The 17,518-nt window shown below is 34.9% G+C and overlaps 2 protein-coding genes across 3 annotated transcripts; one reads left to right on the forward strand and one right to left on the reverse strand.

The window, feature by feature from the left end:
- Positions 1 to 1,992: 1,992 nt before the first annotated feature.
- LOC145125569 (putative late blight resistance protein homolog R1A-3) lies at positions 1,993 to 5,063 on the forward strand. The gene has a single exon (XM_079061015.1). The coding sequence runs from the start codon at positions 2,077 to 2,079 to the stop codon at positions 4,852 to 4,854; it is 2,778 nt and encodes a 925-aa protein (XP_078917141.1). The 5' UTR covers positions 1,993 to 2,076; the 3' UTR covers positions 4,855 to 5,063.
- A 5,621-nt stretch (positions 5,064 to 10,684) lies between these two features.
- Positions 10,685 to 16,719, reverse strand: NIG (NSP (nuclear shuttle protein)-interacting GTPase). Of its 2 annotated transcripts, none has more exons than XM_079059323.1 (12): positions 16,569 to 16,719; positions 16,202 to 16,320; positions 14,225 to 14,286; positions 14,043 to 14,130; positions 13,906 to 13,967; positions 13,733 to 13,829; positions 12,681 to 13,658; positions 12,483 to 12,590; positions 11,788 to 11,874; positions 11,544 to 11,682; positions 11,249 to 11,306; positions 10,685 to 11,155 (listed from the first exon to the last, which is right to left on the reverse strand). In XM_079059323.1, exons 2-12 carry the CDS (start codon positions 16,298 to 16,300, stop codon positions 11,011 to 11,013), a joined length of 1,923 nt encoding a protein of 640 aa, XP_078915449.1. In that variant the 5' UTR covers positions 16,301 to 16,320; positions 16,569 to 16,719; the 3' UTR covers positions 10,685 to 11,010. The 2 variants fall into 2 exon arrangements, with proteins under 2 accessions (XP_078915449.1, XP_078915448.1); XM_079059322.1 differs by having other exon boundaries at positions 11,788 to 11,877; positions 16,569 to 16,718.
- Positions 16,720 to 17,518: the final 799 nt, after the last annotated feature.

Raw genomic sequence — 17,518 nt, forward strand, 5'->3', positions numbered from 1 at the left:
AGCTTCGTGCTTACAGTTTTCAGTTTTGGTTTCAGGTACGTCTTCTTCAAAAGGAAAGGAGTCGGCATGATCGCAGCGAATCACTATGATTTTCCGCACATGAGATCTTTGGGATTATACTCTGATATTGTTTCATTATGACGTGTTTGATTATTGACACAATGGTTTTGATATGGGATGACACGATGGACGTTTATATACTATTAGTTTTATAATAACATAATTAAAAATGAAATTTTTGGTCTTAAATTTTTGGATGTTATATGGACCATTGGATGTTATATGGACCAAGGGAAATGTGAAACAAAAACATTAGGGTAAATTACACCAATCGTCCCTCGTGCACATGCCAAAAAGCGTGTTTAGTCCCTATTTTCAAAAATTAACTCGGATCGTCTCTCGTATGTTTAAAACTTTCACATTTCATCCCTCATGACATAAAAAGACCGTTTTGTCCTTATTTATTTATTTTTTTAATTTATCTAGTTATTAATCCATTAAGAAATTATTTATTAATTTCATGGTATTTGGCTATCGGATAATCACCTCCGACCATCACCACCACCACTAGCCTCCGACCACCACCACCACCACTAACCTCCGGCTACCACAACCGCTAAATCTGTCACCAGAGAAAACAGAATCCATGTTCTAATCCAGAAAAAATTCTAACACAAAACTCCATTCAAGACATCAAATCCATTTATGAAATCAAATCCAAAAATTACTTACATAAACTAACACACATACATAAATAGAAAAAAAAAACCAAAAATCTAATTATATCTTCGTATGAATATGTAGAAGAACCTCTCGTATGGGAAAAAAAACTTCTAATGCAAGTTTGATTTCTTCTGATTTGAAGCCTAATAAGTTAGATATTGCTTTGATTTCTTCTAAACAGTTAGATATAGGGTGCAATCGTGGGGAAAAACGAATGAGAAGGAGGTGGGAGTTTGGTTGCAAATAACCAAGGCGGTGACGAGACCTCTTGTGTGGCCGCCGGAAGTCATTCTTAGAAATCATTGGTTATCGTGCTCGCCGGATGGTCTGGTGGATCAATCAGAAGCGGTCGGTGGTGGTCGAGAGGTCTCTGGCGGCTGCGTTGGGTTACAGATCTGCACTTAGCATGAAAATTGGCGATGACTAAACCCTAGCCGCCTCTAATTATTCCGAAGAGAGGGTATTGATTTTGCACTCCGGTTGTCTTCTCCTCTCCCACCTTCTACCTTACCACTCAGATCTAATCTTCAAAAAGAGGGTAGATCATCCGAGAAGTTTAGATGGTAAAAGAAGGAGACAAATGGTAGTGGGTGAGAGGCAGCGATGGAGCAGCGGTGGCCAATGGTTTTTAGTGGACTGGCGATTTCTGATGGATATGTTGTGGTAAGTGGTGGTAGGGGTGATCGGCGAGTTCTTGGTCTTCTTTTCCAATCTCATCGAGTTATTGAGTGTGTGTGTGTGTGTGTTTATATGTTTTGTGCATCTTATACTCTCCGACCAGTAACACACTAAAGTGGATAGATGGGTTGGGTAAGTGAATGAGGGAGGAGTGGTGGTGAATATTCTCGGTGATGGTATCGAGAGAGAGAGAGAGAGAGAGAGAGAGAGAGAGAGAGAGATTAAATTAAGAGTTTTAAAAAGGTGAGGCCATATTTCTTTTTTTAATTAAAAAAATAAAAAATAATAATAATAATAATAATAATAACATTAAATTAATTGGAAAAAATATAGACAGATGACATTATGGTCATTTTAGATCTGTCATGGACTAGTTGCGCAACAAAAACGTATATCAGGGACGAAAAGTGCAAGTTTTATGCAAACAATGGATGGTCCGAGTTAAATTTTGAAAATATGAACTAAACATGTTTTCTCGCATGTGCACGAGGGACTATTTGTGTAATTTATGGACCAAACATATAATTACTCAAAAACTAATAATAATAAATAAATAAAGTTGACCATCATTCGGAAGAAATGCGACCACCGTCCCTACGCTCCCAACGTGATTGAAATCAACCAAGTCTCCACTTTTCTTTCTTTTTCCAGTAGAGTTGACTTGAGAGTTGAGAGATGACGACCACGGATCTGGATGTGTTCATGGAGAACTTGGAGCAGTTACTTTACGATGACAGTAATAAATTGATTAGCAGCAATGAATTAATCAAAGCAAAAAAGCCTGAAATCGAATTGCTTTATAAGATGCTCGAGGACCTGATTGGATCCGGTCTTAACAACACGAACACCGAAGAAGAACAACTCCATGAGGCCGAGGATATGGAAAACTGGAAACGGAGACTTATAAATGGGTTACACGAGGCTGAAAATGCCATTGATAAGTTCATCTACTCTGCCTACCTCAAGGAGATTGACGATGTTCAAAAATCGAAAAGATTCGATGGGTTAGTGGGAAAAAACTTCATATCCTCTGCCCTCCTCAAGATCAATAAGATCTTTACTGTTAAGGGTCAATCTAATTCTAATTTCCTTGATTGCTCCCTTAACCTTACGCATGTTATGAAAGACCTGAAGTCTATCAGACATGAGTTGAGTTGTAAAATCAGGAAGATTCAGAAGGGAAACTCCGTCAAGAATAATAATATCCAGCACCAGCACCTTCTGGAGTCTCAAAGTGCAACCCGACATGTTCCTGAAGCTTCGTCCAGCAAAACTACAGCAAGAGTGGGCCAGAGTGCAACAGAAAGTGAACAAGTCATTGTGGGCTTTGATGAAGATGCATTGTTAATAATGGAGAGGCTTGCTGGAGACCGAAAGCAGTTAGACATCATCTCGATTGTAGGCATGGGTGGACTAGGTAAGACTACTTTGGCTACGAAAGTATACAATGATGAGTATGTTGAGTATTATTTTGATGTACGTGGGTGGGTTACTGTTTCTGAAGAATATGCAACGCGAGATGTGTTAATAGGAATATTGGCATCAATAGGCAAATCCGTTCATGAAGATACCACTGAAGGAAAAGTTTGTGAAATGGTGTACAGGAGCCTAAAGGGTAGAAAATATTTGATTGTCCTTGATGATATATGGAGTTCCAAGGCTTGGGATGATCTGAGACTATATTTTCCAGATGATAATACTGGTAGTAGAGTTCTTCTAACCACTCGCCTTGCAGAAGTCGCTTCGCATGCAACTACAAACCCAGGAGGTTTGACTCACAACCTACAGTATTTATCTCAAGACAAAAGCTGGGAGTTGTTGCGTATCAGGACTTTTAGGGGATATGAATGCCCTAGAAATTTGATCGACACAGGGAAGCGTATAGCTGCAATGTGCAAAGGATTGCCACTTGCATTAGTTGTGATAGCAGGACTTCTTGAGAAGGCAAAGAAGAACGAAGATCTGTGGGATAGAGTTGCAAGGAATGTGAGTTCATACATTATTGATGACCCCAATGGTTGCTTAGATACCCTAGCTCTGAGTTATGATCATCTACCTCGTCATTTGAAAAACTGCTTTCTTTATGTCGGCGGGTTTCCGGAGGACAATGAAATCCAAGTACAGAGACTGATCCGCCTATGGATGGCTGAAGGGTTTATTAAAGAAACAGCTGAAAGTGGGTTTGAGGAACAAGCTGAAGATTACCTAACGGATCTTGTTGATAGAAATCTGTTGATTGTTGTCAATAGAAGGTCTGATGGTGGAATCAAATCATGTCGTCTGCATGATCTTTTGAGGGAGCTATGCTTGATAAAAGCTGCTGAAGAGAAGTTCTACTACAAACTAGGTATGCCAGATCGATCTAGTAGAGAGAAGCAACAGCGTCTCTTCACAGATTATAAACTTCTATCTGAGATTTATTCACATGGTTCTATTGCACCCACAAGATCAGTTTTGTGTTTTCCTAGCATTCGAGCATTGGATTATGTGAGTAGAAGATGGGTTCCTTCGTTTTTGCTTCTTAGGGTGTTGGATCTGCTAAATATTAGAATGTCTGATTTCAGCGACATACCAATACTAATTCATTTACGTTACTTAGCAGTTTGGTTAAGCTACTGTGAGGTCTCATTCTCGGAGGCCACTCTCTTGAGGCTTCAAACTCTCATTGTTAAAGGAAAGTATCAAGATTCATTGTATTCACCATGTAATATGGGTAATATGACGAATCTGAGGTATTTATGGAGTGAAAGGGTCATCGCTCTGGTTTCCCATGAAAGGTATCCTGTATTATTCAACCTGCATACCATTTCCAGGCTCGGTTTAGGTGATGGAGATCAAACTTTGCTGCAATCTTTTCCCAATATCAAGAAGCTTGGATGTTCTGTTTCTCACACAATCTTTAACTTTGCCTTGTTATCTCATCTTGAATCTTTGAATGTGAAGCCGTTTTTAGATAGCCCATACCTTCGAGTGAATCAGTTTGTGTTGCCAAAAACCTTGAAAAAGCTGACCTTAATGGGGTTACATATGCCTTGGGGTTGGATATCAACAATTCAACAGCTACCCAAACTTGAGGTTCTCAAATTACTAGACTCTTCATTCGTGGGAAACGTGTGGGATACTGGTGATGAGGAGTTTCACCAACTAAAATTCCTAAAGTTACAGGGGCTGGACATGGTAATGTGGAAAGTCTCTACCTTCAACTTCCCCCAGCTCAGGAAACTGGAGGTGAGAAGTTGCAATAATCTTAGGGGAATCCCACTAGAAATAGGAAACATCTCCACACTCGAGCATATCGAGATTTCTGACCCGAATTTTGCACTGCTTAAGTCTGTTAATAAAATTCAAGAAACGCAACATGCAATGGGAAACTATGACATACATGTCAAGTTCGTTGGCATTAATGTTCCACATCAAGAGGTCTTTTTCGAGGGAGACCCTTATTACCCATAAGTTCTAATATTGTTATGGCCTCTCCTTTTTCTTTTACCTGTAAACTATTGCATTATGTGGGAAGTGTTTTTACTTTTTACAACAATAACAGCAATTCTCCGCTGTGGCTTCACACCTTATGGTGGTTGCTCTTGTTTCTAAGGTGGAGATTGTTTTTAAGAGGTAAAATGTTTTCTGGTTCTGTTATGGTTCAAAAGTCTTCTTTTCCACGTCTTTAATCCTTATTAAAAAATTGTTAGTTTTCGTAAGTGTTCATAAAAAAAAGACCGGTCATGTTGGTGTTGGTGGTAGCGGCAATGGGGGTGGTGGTGTTGGTGTTGATGGTGGCGGTGGAGGTGGAGGTGACGGCGAAGGACAAAAGACAAAAGACAATTAGAACAGGGCAATGAGAAGGCTAGATAGCCCCCTGATTTTTGGTGTTCTAATACATGTATATAATAATGGAATTATTTGTTTGTTAAACCTCTTTGCCCCCAAGGTTTAATATAATTTATAAGTAAAAAAATTATTCAAATATATAATTAACTTTAAATTATCAGAAAATCAATTATATTTGGGGACAATTACTAATCTAGCCAAATTAAGGAAGTCATTAGCAATTTATAGCCAAAAATTAGTAAATGTCCAATTATAGCCCACGAAACCGTAGGTTTCGATATTCGTCTACTGTTTCGCCAAATCGTCTACTGTTTCATGTTTTGTATAAAAAAAATTCATTTTTATGATACAAAACCGTAGGTTTTTTAAAACCTACGGTTTCCTCTCGAAACCTACGGTTTCCCAAACCGTAGCTACGGTTTTGGGTGAAAAAATACGTTTTTTTTTTTCTTTTAAATCTACTGTTTTGGGGGTTTTAACTACTGTTTTGGGGAAACCGTAGGTTTTAAAAAAAACCTACGGTTTTGTATCCTAAAAATGAAAAAAAAAAATTATACAAAAACGAAACAGTAGACGATTTGGCGAAACAGTAGTCAACCTACAGTTGACTATTCTTTTGTGGGCTATTTTTGGCTAAGTGGTTTTTTTTGGCTAATTTTTGTTAAGTAATTAAGGATTTTGGCTAGATTTGTATTTTCCCCTTATATTTGATTATCAAGCACAATACATCAGTTTTAACAAAAACACGAAAATTTACTGAAAAGCTCAATAACGATTCTAATAAAATTATGATACTATCTTTTAGGAAATTAAAACTTTATAAAAAATCAAACAACAAATCTAACATTCAACTTATTATCTCAATCAATATCAATTTTTGAGAAATACAAAAGCTATATTAAAAAGGATTTTTTGCTTTTTGTCTCATCACTATTCACCTAAATTGCATCTTTTTTTTTATTTGACATAGTTTAATAAAGATATTTAATTTTTATTCCATCAACAATAGTTTTTATTTTAATATAGCCTTTTATTTATTAAATTAACTTAAATGTTTTTGTTTTTATACAGTAATTTATTATTTTCTATAACTTGGAAAATTAAAAATTAAAAATTAAAAAAAAAGTTTTAAAAAAAAAAAACACTCATCACTTTCTCCATAAAAATTTTATAAATTAAAAAAAAAAATCATCACTTTTATTATAACTTGCAACTTGAAGAAATAACATATCACTTCATCTATAACTTACAAAGTTCAAAAAATAATTCATCACTTTTTGTACAAATTGCAATTTGAAAGAATAATACGTCACTTCCTCTATAACTTTTACAAATTTCAAAAATCAATACATCTCTATATAAATGTCAAGTACTACACATCTACAATTTTCATTACTCAACTCTTTTATAAATCTCAATTACTACTCCAGTACTCCTATAGAACTTCGATAACATTTTTGATCAATATAAATGACGAGTTTTCAACGAAACGAAGGAGGTGAAGCTGTCAACAACACGTCAAAATTTTCAATAAATATGGTATTAACATATATTTTATCTTCATGAATCGTTAAGTAGCATTGTAAGTTTTTAACCAAAACAAGTCGGTGTTCAAATCTTGTGGCAATTTAATAGCTTGGGTGCAAAAGATGTGACGTGCGTTTGGCTATTAATTATCATAAGAAAGAGAAAGATGAGAACAAGTGGGCTCTTAATTAAAGTTAATCTTGTATGCAATCATTGAGGTATTTATAAAAGTATATATATATATATATATATATATATATATATATATATATATATATATATATAGAGAGAGAGAGAGAGAGAGAGAGCTAGGTTCAAGTATTCTAACTAGTTATTGTGCGGATATCGTATGCTATGAGAATTACTAAGAGAATAAGTTGTTTAGCAATGCGAATACGTTCAACCTTACAAAAATATCGTCATTTTCATGCATTCTCGCTAATTATTATTTATTTTTGTTCTCACACATCGTTTTTCACTCATTTTAATTCTGACAGAATACGACCCAATAAACATTCTGACAAACATTCTGACAGAAATGAGAAGAATAATAATAAGTGTATAACAACCTTATAGACGATTTAATTAGTGAGAATGTGTGTTAATGAAAATAGTTATGTAAGATTGAACGTATTTATATTATCAAACAACATATTTTCTTTATCATTCTCATAGCATACGATATCCGCACAATAATTAGTTAGAATAGAATAACCTAAGCCTATATATATATATATATATATATATATATATATATATATATATATATATATATATATATATATATAATATATCCACTTGGACATAAAAAATTCAATTGTCCTTTTAAAAAAATATCTAGTAGAAATATTAGGACAAAAAAATTAATCATGTATGCAATCATGGTGGTATTTATCCACTCCACCACCAATTCATAAACGCATTGCTATTGCAATTAGCCTTATCTATGGTAATCATTATGTCAAGGTAGAGTTAAAAAGAGAGTACCCGGTGCCTTCTATTGCGCCACAGTGGATACATTGCAAATGTCCATGTGCAACTGAATGGGTAACCTCGTATATCGAACTACTAAATATTTATAATTATTATTATCGTTCTAGTTTTAACAGCTAAATATGTAATTAATTTAGAAATATCTCTTTGTTTGATTAAAGAACTTTCTATAAAATAACATTTTTCTTTATTTATCAAATTAATTCATTTAACTTTCTAAATATACACAACAAACAACATGTTTGAGTTACTCATTTTATTCCTTTCAGCCAACCAAACATGATACGGGAAAGTAATGACCCATTCCATTCCTTTGTTCATTCCATTCCTTTATGATTCCATTCCTTTGTGATTCCATTCACCATACCAAACAAACCAAAAAAAACATAAAGAAGGGCATAATTGTCTTAATTAATAATGTTTTAAATTAACTTATATACCATCTAACGGGACTTGCAAATGCTTTATCATTGAGTTGATCAGCCAATGATGGGCATCCTCCCGCGAGTTTCATTAGAACAGAAATGACCACCTCTTGTGGGACTCATGAAATAACGATTATAAACAAGAAAGAAAAATAACATGTATATAATTAGAGGGGTAAAAGTTTCACATTGTATAAGCTGGTGGTTTGAATTGCCAACAAAACCAGACTAACGGCTGGATATGTTCTATGTTCATCGAACCTACTATATGTTGAGATATTAGTAACTGACATGTGATCATGCTTGTGCCCTCCATTTTTCTTCTTGAGTATCAATACTTATGTTGTCACCTCTTTCAAAAGTAACAGTTTTCAAATCTCCGTTCAATGATTCTATTAAAGCGTTCAGTTCATCAAGATCGGTTTCCAATTCAAGAATTTCTAATTCCAGAATCTCTTTTGCCTTCTTTGTCTCCCCCAATTGCTCCTCAGCTGACTCTTTTGTTTATAAGATATCATCAACATTTTCTGCCAGCATTTTAATTTCTGAGGATGATGATTTTACATACTCACATTTTATGGCTACCTTCTCCTTCTTTTGTAAACTCAATTCTGCAATCTTCATTTCCGGTTCATGTTGAAATTTGTATGATGTCATTTCAAGATCAGAGCTATTTTTAGAAGAAATCTTGAGAGCTTCTTCATACGAATGACACGAACACGATACGTGTTTTCTGCATATGTGTTTTGCAAATTCGTATTTTGTCTCTATTTGTGTTGACACGAATTTCAAATTCATGTTTCATGTATTACACGGGTCAAACACGGATTTACCTGTTTAAACACATATAAGACACAAATAATTTTCATGTTAGACACAACACATATAAGTCACAAATAATTTAGTGAAATATAGCATGCTACTTTCTTAATTAAGCTTGTTTTAGCAATGTACTTTCATTTTTTAAATATATTTTTGAAATATAGCATGCTACTTTCTAAAATATAGCATTCGTGTTTCATGTATAAATTTGTGTAAATCTGTGTTTCTGTATCACAGTTAAAAATGTGTCATATTTGTGTTGTGTCACGCGCCACACGAATTAATTGTGTGTCGTGTTCGTATTTCACATCTAGACACGTTTTACAAATTATGTTGTATAAATTCGTGTCTGACACAAATATACGACACGAGTACACCAATTTGATGTTTAAATGTGGTTAATACAAGACTAAGCAATTTGTATTCACTAAAATAAATCATTAAGTCTAACAATATGATTAAATGTCTGTCTGTTGTTAAAACAAATATAAGAAAGTCTTCTATGACAAGAATATTAAAACTCTCACGATTGTTTTCAATTATTTTTCGAGCTATTAAAAATTGTCATTTTTCTAGCTTTTTAAAAAGTCATTCAAACTGGTATTGCAACGAGCTTATTGAACATTTCCAAAAATCTCTCAAATATATGTTTATTAATTATTAGTAAACTCAGTCTTCTATATATACCCTTTTATGTTAGTTATTTCAGCTAGCTTAGTTGTTAGTTTTCTAAAGGTCAATTTTTATCGGTTAGTTTATCAGCTATCATCTAGCTATTCAGTTAGCCCGTCAAACATAACGTAGGTTGAAGAAATCCAACCATTTTGCATTTTCTTAATGTGGAGTACTGCATAGGGATCAACAAAATAGTTGTTGGAACCGAATTGAAACAGATGCCATTGGAAACTGAATATGTAATTCGTTTGGTTCGACTCCCTATTCCTCCATATCCATAAACCGAGTTAGCAAAATACTCACTGGAACTGAACCTCATCTTATTGGAACCTAAATATGTACTTTATTTCAGTTATTTGTTCCTCCATATCCATAACATCTAGGAGTAAGCAAAACATGCATTGGAAATGAACTGAACCAGAACCGAATATGTAGTTCGGTTTAGTTATTGATTTTTCTATTTCAATAAAGTCAGTCCTCGGTTTTTCGATTTTGGTTCCAGACCGTAGCAACTAAGAGTAAGCAAATTACTCATTGGAACTAAACCAACCCAAATCCAATGGGAAACCGAATATGTAATTCAGTTGGATTTTCAGTTCCCCCCTATCTATAAAGGCAGTTCTCTGTTCATCGATTCCAGTTTGGTCCGGTTCCAAAACCTAGCTCACCCTTATTATCATGCACAAACCATCCAAACTTGCTCTTGCAATCCATCACCAAAAATATGTTTTAACTTCATAAAAAGTTCAATTAAGGTTGATATAACACAAATTTGGATGCCCTTGTAGTAACTGAATCCTAATTAAAAGTAAAAATACCAACCACTTGATTCATATTACATCCGATAAAACTTTTTACAGTCTTCAAGCATTTACTCGGTATCTAACATAGGAACATACTTTGAATATAACATGTAAAGGTATTCATGATAAAAGTATACCTTGGATCTCTACAACATAACACCAAAACAAAATCAAAAAAAAAAAAAAACAATACAAATCCCAACAAAAGAAAAAAAAACAATAATTAATATAAATCAAGGCTAATAACAATAATACAATATATAATAAAAAAAGAAGCAAACAAAAATCACCCAAAACAAAAAAGTTCACCAAAACCATCCTCCTCCCCCACATCCCTTTTCTTTTCTTACAACAAAAACACTGTTTTTACATAGATAACCCAACCTAAATTTCGATCAACACAATCAATCTACAAAGGAATTTTGTTCCCTTTGATGATTCAGGAGTAAGCAATCAGATGATGCAATGCAATGCTCCTTCCTTGATTCATTACCAATTTATATTCAGGATTTTCTTTTTTTTCGTGGTTTTAATCACCCAAATGGGTTAGAAGAGAAGGTGTTTGGTGTTGGTGTTGGTGTTGGTGTTTGTGTGTATAATCCACTTTGTTGTTGCTGATTGGGATTATTCATGGAACCCAAAGAAGTGAGGTCGTATCCAAAATTTCCTACTTGTCCCCTGCAATACCATATATGTTTATTTAAAGATATACCTTTATTTCATCTTTATTTATTTAATCTGCTAGAGATAAATATTAAAAAAAGAAATTACCTGGATTGAGGTTGAGGTTGAGACGGGATGTTTGGAGGTGGTTGTCCCATGAATGGGCCTGACACAATATAAACAAGAGATCACATTTAACAGATCAAGAATAGTAACTTAACATGTTTGGTTCTATAATTCAATCTTTTTCTTCATTTTTTGATTAAAAGACCAAAATACCCTTGTTATATATATATATATATATATATATATATATATATATATATATATATATATATATATATATATATATATATATATATATATATATATATATATTGAAACAAAAGAAAAAAGAGTGTACCCGAAGGCATTGATGATCCATATGGTGGCGTTGCTAAAGGATGAGAAGGTTGAGGGGGCATCCATGCTTGCTGTATGCCTGATGGAGGAGGTCCCATGTTTGGTAACGCATTTTGCAACGGAGCCATTGAAGGGAACATCTACCAAATAGGATTATATGTGTCATTAAATAAATAGAATTGAATGATGGTTTTTGGTATCTAAATTGTAAATAGCAAAACAAAAGAATAAGGATATATGCTTACTGTTGGAGCTTGAACTGCAGGTGATTCATTTACATCAAATGGATTTGCTGATCTTGGCGGCTGCCCAAATGCTGGTGGCTGCTGCTGCTGCTACATTATAGAACACACTTAATTAGTTAATTTATTTACATACAATCTCAAATATAAAACGGTAAACTACAAATTGTGTCCTTGTACTATAGTGGAAATTACGGATTTGGCCCCTAAATTTCCTTTTTTTTATTTTGCTTTCATGCTACGTTTGATTTCAGTTTGTTTCGGAATTGATCCTTTCCAATAACACAATGTAATTAACATCATTGATTATATGTAAAAAGGCTAGTTTACCCTTTTCCTTTTTTATTTTTTTTATCAATTTTAGTATTTATTGTTATCGAAGTGGGAACCACTTCAACATCACTAATATAACCGCGATAATATATATATATATATATATATATATATATATATATATAAGCGAAGGTAAACTAGTCTTTTTTACTTATAAGCAATGGTGCTAACTACATGGTGTTATCAGAAAGGACCAGATTCGAAACGAAAATGAAACCACACGGGGTATGAAAGCAAAAAAAAATAAAAAACTTCTCTGGGGACCAAATCCATAATTTCCACTAAAGCACAGGATCGAAAATTGTAACAAAGTCGATATAAAAAGTAATGAGTTGTGTTGTGGTAGGTTGTGTGATAACTCATACCATTGGAACATTATATTGCATGTTGAATCCCATCCCATATTGTGGAGCAGGGTACCAACCTTGAGCACCCTGTCCACCAAAAGGTGAATAACTTGAAGTAAATAAATCCTGCACACACAAACAACATAATTCTTTAAAAAATTTAAATCCATAAAAATAAAAACATTAAAATCCCACAAAAACATACGCCATTATTACCGCAGGTAATTCTTGTTTAGCAGCAGGTTTAGATGTAACTTGAGAATCTAAAGTTGGAGGTGGAGCCTGATTAAACAATGCAGGAGGCTGCATAACGTTTTGCTGAGGCTGCACATTTTGCCACTGTGGTCCACCACCAGAGTTCCCAAACGCATCAAACGGTGGTGGTGATGGTGCCGCCGGACCACCGCCAGGGGCAAACGCCGATGGTGGTGCAACAGCAGCAGCAGGAGGAGGAGGATTTGTGCCAAAAAGTGACATTTGTGGGTTGTTACCAGATGCAGGAACTGATAACTCAGAAAGCATGTCAAGCAAGTTAGCACCACTTGAAGGAGCTTGAGAAGAAGGCATCGGCTTTGTTACCACTGGAGTTGGAGTTGGAGTTGAGTCAAAATTTGCCCAATTGTCATTTAACGAAACAGGAACAGAAGGGGGAATTTGGTGTGTTTGTGGGACTGAAGCAACTGAAGGAGTAGGTTGAGGATCATCAGTATCAAAATCAATCAAAGAACTTTCTCTTCTTAGTTCAGTTACAGGAGGATTCCCATTAGAAGACGCCAAGCTACTAGAAGACGCAGTTCTCTGTGGTTGTAATGAAGTTGAACCACCGTTGGTTTTGGGAGGAGGTTCAATGACTCTTAAAGGGGAGACACTTTCTCCGAGTATCTCTCTAACAGGCCTAACTAACGGAGGGCTAGAAATGTCTTTTTGGCGATCAGGGGAGCGGCCTATGTCTGGAGTTTTTGAAAATCTATCTTCCCGACGCCAGTCATTGACAACATCACCACCACGCGCAGGGCTACTTTTTTTGAAATCTTGGCTTTGGTTGTTGTATTCCGGACTGCGTCTTTCATCGTAACTGTTTCTGGAACTCGTGTCGCTTCTTCCACCGGGACTAGGGCGGTCGCTGTAACGCCGCTCGTTTTCGTAGGGCGGGCTTCTCGATCCACCTTGGTACGTGTCTTCAGTTGTTTCCCCCTAATAATAGGAAATTGGTCATTAATACAATAGAAATAATCACATTCCAATTCCATTCCTTAGGTGAGCATTACCATTTTTGCTCTAGGAGGCTTGTCAAAGCTTCTCTCACCCGAGTATCTTCTATCCACATAAACATGTTTGATAAAGTCCCGAAGTCTCTCAACATTACTGACAAAATGATGAATCTTTACAAAAAGGAAAGAAAGACATGGTTGTTATTGCATTACATTCATGATTCACAAACCTGCTATCGGGGAAGGATTGTCGTTGAGCATCCCATTCTTTGAAATATATTTCCTTGGCACTCTATTATATTGCAATAAAAGAAGGGTCAGATTTGGTAATTTATGTAAAATTATTGCTAATTGAAAGCAAAATTACCGCATTTCCTCCTCCTTGAAGAGCACTAACTTCTTGAGTAGTAAATTTGGCCATTGACACGGATTTTACCCTGTGAGTGAACTCGCGGCTGTAGAAAATTGAAATGTATGCTTAAATAGCCATTTTAGTTTCTATGAAAATGGACTTCTTTTTCAACAATAGTAAGTTGGTTTGGTACTTACTGTATGCCACTGCAAGTTGTGCAAACAAATGTCCAGAAGCTTGTGCACACATATTGAGGTCCCTATTAAGCAAATAAATAGCATGAATGATGAGACATACTAAAAATATCATAATTTTAACTTTTGGAATTAACTTTTATCGTCAAATAACTTCAAGAATGACTAAAGTCACTAAACATGACCGAAATTAAGGGTGTGTTTGGTTCACGGATATCAAAGGATTTTGGAATGTAAATTCCAATAAAATTGTGTTTGGTAGACAAGCAAACGGATTCAAATTTTTTAAATTCCATTAAATTCTGCATTTTAATGAATTGTCATTCTTTGGCTAAGGGCAAAGATTTTAGATTCAATTCCTTGTGTTTTATTAAAAAGGAAAAAATGCCCTCTCACCTCCTCTTTATTTTAGCCATGATTCATCAAATCAAAACATATTACCATCATTTCTCCCACAAACCCATGTCAACCAAACGCATAACAGATTCCAATTCATTCACATCCCAATTCCTTTAATTATGCTAACCAAACGCCACCTAAGAATTGGCTTAGTAGAAATGCAAGAGTAAACAATTTTAAATTATTCCAGGCTGAGGTTTGTACTATAAATGTGGATTATATCAAGAACCCAAAATAGCATGTGACATTTTCTAGAATTTAAAGCACATTCATGTTTAAGAATTATATTTTAAGAAATAAGACCTGCAAATGGAGCAAAACAACTTCATAAGACAATTGCCCTAATTGGATTCCCCATGCCTAATTTCCATTATATTTACTGAGGTACTATGTTTCTTTGCTCACTAATTGGATGACCCATACATAGATTCATTTCCACATCAATTTATTTATTTTTCCCCTTGACTTTACTCTTATCACTAAAAGGCAAAAACTACAGTGCACACCTTCATGTTCACATCAATTTGCCACATTGATTACATAAAGTTAAATCATAGGATTTATCCCATCTTGTTGAATATGGTTAAATGTGATCCAAGCTTGCATGGTCCATTGCAAAGGAACTCATAAAGCTCAGTCGAAAAGTTGATACTAAATGTTGATTATAAGTTTAGAGTTATTACGTTTTCAATATGATAAATCCTTCTTAAAAAAAATAATCATTCTATTTCTCCAGAGTCCCAAGCTTAGAAACAAAGGCAATGATTTTTTAAACGAAATTATGCTTCCACCCCCCTAACTGCTAAAATCATAGTAGCAACAGACTAACAATGTCCTGGTAGACAAAAGAGTTGAAAAGTAAGGAAATATAGAGATATCTTATCGTTCAGTTAGCAAAGAATCCAACTTCCTCTCTTAAGAACAAATGACAATGACACCAGTATGAAGTATGAATAGGGAACAGTCATGGATAATGCTGTCCATATATTTAAGAAGCATACTGATACCATCACCAAAAATCTTATAATCCCCAAATTCCACTTGTGTCACCACTATTGAAGTTAATATCATGAAAGCTTAAGAAAATAACTAGTATCATCTAACTTCTTTCAAAGATAACAACTAATCACTAACTAAAATGAGCCCTATGTGTTTTCTTTAAACGTTGAAGAAAATACATAGAATCCAGAAGTTGATTCAATTGCTGATAGTAACTCCCAATTAGTCAGATTCTAATACATATAGATATTGCTAATTTGCTACTCGCCTCCATCCACTTTGCAAATTGCAACTCTTTTGAAAGAGAGAATGCTAAATGGTGAATTGGGAGTACAGATAATATACTACTGACCTACACATTATCCTCAGTTAAGCTTCTGCAACTATATATATGTTTTTAATCTTTTCCAAATTTTGAAGTTGAAGTCCAATTGTGGCATGGACAGTCAAATAACCAATATAAAGAAACTGCATACTTCAAGAATAGAAAAATTCAAGTAAATTAATATCAAAGTTAGATAACTGATTGATCTAACAGAGTACAAAATCCGACAAAAAGGTAGAAACAAGTGGACACAGTACCAGACTATTGCAGTTAATACACCTCCGATTCTCAGGAAGTTTCAATAGATTCCGTATAGTTCTCTCATTCCTCTCATCCTCCTTCAACCGACTTCCCATTTCTCCAATCAAAACCCTAACTGTATTAAAAAAACACAAACGTCAATCAACATTGACACGATCCACTTCAAAAATCAATTCAAATTGATCAATCACCGACAAAGTGACGAATTGAACAAACACATAGCATAAAAATCGAGCTGCGCATCAATTAACATCAAGATTTTTTCATAAACAACAGATCTAACCACGCCCGATACATGTGTAGTGATAAGAAGACCAAATGATTAATAAAAACACATAAACTGAATAGAATCCAGAAACTGACCTCAAAACTTATGATTTTGGCAGAGATTTCACAGATCGTTTAGTTGTACACAGCCAGAGAGAAAGATCAAAGATGGAGAGAGAGAATTTAGCGTGCCTTTGTAATGTCGACCGAGAAAGGGGAGAGAGAGAATAGAAAAAGAGAAGAAAAGATTGGATGCGTGCGGGTACAGGGGAGTAAAGAAAAGTCTAAAATGCGAAGCTGGAATTTTTGACGATCCGTTGAGTTGAGCTGGACATGTGGAAAGGACCAGTCGTACATGACAACTAGAGTAGATTCTAAGCCGTAAAAAAATTTCTTCCTTAAAATCTTCATTATCCTATATTTTAATAAAAAATTAGAGTAAATTACACGAATGGTCCCTGTGATTTGGGGTAATTTGCGCGTTTGGTCCCTAACTTATTTTTCTAACTCGGAACGTCGCTACTGTTTGTTTTTGTTTCCCGGTTGGTCCCTATCTAACCTAAAAAGACTATTATGCCCTCGTTAATTTCTTTTTCAATTAAATTTATTGTTTTTTATTTATTTATATTATTAAATAAACAAAACCCAATGTCATCCCACCCCACAACCCTCCTCTTTCACCCTTTTCATCTCCTTCTCGTTTTCCACACTCATGTATCTCTGTATCTCTTCCTCCTCGCAAATCCAAATCGATGATGCTTTCTTGTTCTTTCCAATGGTCGACGACCATCTATTATCATCACCCCTCTGTCATCGTTGCTACAACCTAGAAATGGGACACCGGCCGCCGCTACTACAGCCCGAAAAAGAGACCCTAGCGATCTTTCATATCCTCTCCACTGGATCATCAACAACATGCATGTCCATCTTTGTCGGCGCTCCTAATGCCGCCCTATGTCCGACATCTTCACCCCTCAACCTCTGTTCCAAATTCAGACCATCCCTTTCCCTCTCAAATACCATCGATACCAAAACCCACAAAAAAA

This window comes from Lactuca virosa, chromosome 7, assembly GCF_052849685.1.
Source record: "Lactuca virosa cultivar CGN04683 chromosome 7, Lactuca_virosa_CGN04683_v6, whole genome shotgun sequence".
Lineage (NCBI taxonomy): Eukaryota > Viridiplantae > Streptophyta > Magnoliopsida > Asterales > Asteraceae > Lactuca > Lactuca virosa.